This window comes from Nicotiana tomentosiformis, chromosome 2 (genome assembly GCF_000390325.3).
Source record: "Nicotiana tomentosiformis chromosome 2, ASM39032v3, whole genome shotgun sequence".
NCBI lineage: Eukaryota > Viridiplantae > Streptophyta > Magnoliopsida > Solanales > Solanaceae > Nicotiana > Nicotiana tomentosiformis.
This window is the reverse complement of record NC_090813.1, coordinates 118,446,992-118,451,693: the sequence shown is the minus strand read 5'-3', so window position 1 is coordinate 118,451,693 and position 4,702 is coordinate 118,446,992. Positions and strand designations below refer to the sequence as shown.

General features: G+C 43.3%; 1 protein-coding gene across 1 annotated transcript; it reads left to right on the top strand.

The window, feature by feature from the left end:
• The first annotated feature begins 1,392 nt into the window (after positions 1-1,392).
• LOC138905483 (uncharacterized) lies at positions 1,393-1,695 on the top strand. The gene has a single exon (XM_070194006.1). It carries the CDS (start codon positions 1,393-1,395, stop codon positions 1,693-1,695), a length of 303 nt encoding a protein of 100 aa, XP_070050107.1.
• The last annotated feature ends 3,007 nt before the right edge of the window (positions 1,696-4,702 follow it).

Below are 4,702 nucleotides of genomic sequence, written 5' to 3'. Positions count from 1 at the left end.
GCCTCCTACTTTGGAGTTAAAGCCATTGCCTCCACATCGCAGGTATTAATTCCTTGGCCCTTGTTCTACTTTACCGGTTACTCTTTCCTCTTGTTTGACTAAGGTGCAGGTAGACTCCACATTAGCGGTGCTACAAAATAGGAAGAAAGCTATTGGTTGGACATTGGCGGATATTCGGGGTATAAGACCCGCCTTTTGCATGCACAATATTATTTTGGAGGAGGATGCCAAAACCTCCGTTGAACATCAAAGAAAACTAAATGAAGCAATGCAAGAGGTGGTCAAAAAGGAGATCATAAAGTGGTTGGATGCCGGGGTTGTTTACACCATTTACGATAGTTCGTGGACCTCTCTAGTGCAATGTGTCCCAAAAAAGGGGCATCACGGTGGTCACCAATGACAAGAACGAGTTGATTCCTACAAGAACAGTGACCGGGTGGAGAGTGTGTATGTACTATCGCAAGCTCAACAAAGTCACAATGAAGGATCATTTCCCACTTCCCTTCCTTGATCAAATGCTTGATAGGTTGGCCTGTCGTGCTTTCTTTTGCTTCCTTGATGGGTATTCTGGCTACAATCAAATTTTTATTACTCCGGAGGATCAAGAGAAGGCTACTTTCGCATTCTCGCGGATGCCATTTGGTTTATGCAATGCACCGATGACTTTTCAATGGTGTGTGATGGCTATCTTCATGGACATGGTGGAGGATTCCCTTGAGGTCTTCATGGATGACTTTTCAGTGGTTGGTAATTCTTTTAATGATTGCTTGAAATATTTGGATAAGGTCTTGGCAAGATGTGAAGAGACGAACTTGGTACTGCAATTGGGAGAAATGTCACTTCATGGTCGAGGAAGGCATTGTCCTTGGCCACAAAATTTCAAAGAATGGTATTGAGGTCGACAAGGCCAAAATATAGGTGATTTTGAAACTTTCACCCCCAACATCCGTGAAGGGAGTGAGGAGTTTCTAGGGTCATGCGGGGTTCTACCGCCATTTCATCAAGGATTTTTCCAAAGTGGTGAACCCCTTGTGTAAGCTATTGGAGAAAGATGCCAAATTCCATTTCTACGAGGATTGCATGAAGGAATTTGAATTGCTCAAGTTCAAATTGACAACTACTTCTATCATCATCGCCCCGAATTGGAGCTTGCCTTTTGAGCTTATGTGTGACGCTAGTGATGTGGCGGTCGGAGCAGTTTTGGGGCAGCGTGTCAACACGATATTTTATCCTGTCTACTGTGATAGTAAGACCATGAATGATGCCCAAGTCAATTACACAGTGACCTAAAAAGAGCTCCTTGCTATTGGTTTTTTCGATGGAAAAGTTCCGCCCATACTTGATGGATACAAAAGTGATTGTCCACACGGATCATGCGATAATTGGTACCTAATGAGCAAGAAATATTCAAAGGCACGGTTAATGAGATGGGTGCTTTTATTGCAAGAGTTCGATTTAGAAATCCAAGACCGCAAAGGTAGTGAAACCCAATTGGAGGACCACTTGTCTCGCTTGGAGGAGGAGGGGAGGCCACATGACGGCCTTAAAATCAATGACTCCTTCCCCGACGAGCAACTTCTAGCCATTTCAATGACCAAGATGCCATGGTTCGCCGACTTAGCAAATTATCTTGTGACTGTTATTGTACTGAACGAGTTCTCTTCAAACCAAAGGAAGAAACTCAAACGAGATTGACTTGACTACTATTGGGATGAACCGTGTCTCTTCCGAATTTATGCCGATGGTGTGATTCGAAGATGTGTGCCGGAGGAGGAACAAGTGGAAATTCTTGATGCTTGCCACTCTTCACCATATGGTGGTCACCATGGTGGAGCGAGAACGACATCTAAAGTGTTGAGTTGTGAATTCTATTGGCCTACTGTTTACAAGGATGTAAGTGATCTAGTCAAGCGTTGTGATAAATGTCAAAGGGCCGGTGGGATTTCTAAGAAGAATGAGATGCCCCTCACCACCATCTTGGAAATTGACATTTTTGATGTGTGGGGCATTGATTTCATGGTACCGTTCGTAAGCTCTTGTGAACACCTACATTTTGGTATGTGTAAATTATGTGTCAAAATGGGTTGAGGTCGTTGCTCTACCCAACAACGAAGCTAAAAGTATGGTGGCATTTTTGAAAAAGAACATCTTCACAAGGTTTGGTACTTCAAGGGCAATTATAAGTGATGGGGGATCTCACTTTTGCAACAAAGATTTTGATACCTTACTCACCAAGTATGGTGTCACTCACAAAGTCACGACCCTCTATCACCCTAAAGCAAGCGGACAAGTGAAAGTCTCCAACTGGGAGATCAAGAGTATTTTGTCAAAGATAGTGAATGCCAACCGGACGGATTGGTCGAAGAAACTCAATGATGCTCTATGGGACTATAGGACGGCTTACAAAACACCGATTGGGATGTATCCATACCAGTTGGTGTTCGGGAAAGCTTGTCACCTTCCGATGGAACTTGAGCACATGGCTATGTGGGCATTGAAGAAGCTAAATCTTGAGTGGGATATCATCGCTAACTTCAGGGTGTCACAATTGAATGAGCTCGATGAATTCTGGTACCATGCTTATACAAGTTCTTTATTATACAAGGAGAAGATGAAGTACCTCCATGACAAGTACATTCGGAACAAGGAGTTCAAAGAAGGTGATCTTGTGTTATTGTTTACTTCTCGGTTACGAATGTTTCCGGGAAAGTTGAAGTCTAAATGGAGTGGCCCGTTTGAAGTTGTGAGTGTGACACCCTTTGGTGCATTAGACTTAAAGAATAAAAATGATGAAGTGTTTAGAGTCAATGGTCACCGAGTGAAGCATTATTTGGGAAAAGTTGACGATGGCCACGTCATGGCATTGATTCATTTCAAGTGATTGATGGTAATCTGCGTCGTACCACGACGTTAAATCAGGCACTTCTTAGGAGGCAGCCCATGTCTCTTTTTATTTTTTATTATTTAGATAGGTCTTGTTTTGTGCTAACTGGTTTTAAAGTATGATGCAGGAATAAGGGTGCTTTGCAGGAACTGTGCTCAGAATAAAATGCTAAGTGTGGAAAAAAATGCGGATCGCACATTTATTGTGCGGACCGAACAATCTTGATGGCCACAGTAGAAAGGAGTCTACGGCCGCACAATTCATTGTGCGACCACACAACTGGAGATCATAAAATTGCAAACTCTCTAAAGTTTGAATTGCAGAGAAATGGTCGATATGCGGCCGCACAAAGATCTGCGACCGCACTCAGAATTGTACGGGCCGCAGATCGTCAAAAGGGTGATTGGTAACAGGTAAGGAGTGCGGCCGCACTCAGCTTAGCATTTTTTCCCTAGTCAGTCAAACTATAAATAGCAGCCCCCTCACAGTGGTCAAACTTTACACACTCTGAACACTTAACACAAAAGCCAGCACAATGCACTTAAATTGATTCAAGCATCTCACACTTATTTCATCTTCCTTGATCCTTCCTTACATCTCTACATCACTGGTAAGTTCAATTCATCTTCAAAAAAATTCAATTTTCTTAATTTTATTCATAGTTACTGTAGTTATTTTTAGGCCTAATGTCAAATTCATCATTATGTGTGCTTAAAATTGTATGGGTAACTTCCTAGTTGCTAATTGGGGGATGGGTAAATTGTGCATTATGTTTAATTTGCCAATACCATGTCTAAATTGTGCAAAACCTAAATTTAGTGTCGTCTAATTTTGAAATGTGCGGTCCGCAGATCCTTAGGCGAGGGCAAATTTTATGCATTGATTGTGCGGTCCGCAAAAATTGAACTGCGGTCGCACTAAAAATTGTGCGATCCACAGAAACTAAGCTACGACCGTAGAAAAATGTGTGCGCCCGCAGATTACAACTTCAGAGAATTGATATTTCTGGGCCTTGAATTGTGCGGCCACACTCTAAATTGTGCGAATCGCACTTCCCCCCGCCGCCCACTATTTTAACTGCAACTGTTTTATAGTTTGTGTTTGAACTTTAACTGACTCATGTTGCTATGTATTGCAGAAAATGGTTAGATCAAGAGGACGTGGTGATACTTCCAAAGGGAGGGGTGAACCCTCCCGAGGCTGAAGCAAGGGTACCCTACCACTTTCCATGTAAAAAGTGATTAGTAACCCAATTAATGTGGGTGCCATTATGTCGGGCAACATTTCTCTGGTTGTTTGGCAGGGTGAAAGCTTCTATCTGTATCCCAACACTATCACGGAGTATCTCACGGATACGGGGGTGGAGCCCAAGAGCTTTGATATGAAGGTAAGGGCTAAGCAGCCCTTCTCCTGGTACTCTATGAAGGACCCATGGAACCCGCAAAACAAGGGTAAGTCGACTACTGCCGTAGGCTAGTCTGATGAGCCATCGGTGGTAGTTGCAAATTCTGCTGTTATGCCTTCTACAACTTCCATTCCTTTCACATCAGTGGGGCCTTCCATCGATACAACTGCCATGCCACCACCTCCATCTTCAGGGCCATCAGCATCAGTATAAGTGCCTTCCTCCTCTACTTATCCACTCTTTGCGCTGCGAGTCTTCCAGACACTAGCGAGTCTTAACAACTAGATGCATACAGCTACTGCAAAGTTGTTGTAGCTCAGACCTCTACCTCAGCACCCCAGATTCCTCTGTCAGTGCAGGAAACTTTGAAGAAAATATTGGAGAATCAAAATACCATCATGGGCACCTTGGTG

Coding starts and splice junctions, on each gene's coding strand:
- LOC138905483 (XM_070194006.1), top strand. CDS start 1,393: ATGAGCAAGAAATATTCAAAGGCACGGTTAATGAGATGGGTGCTTTTA.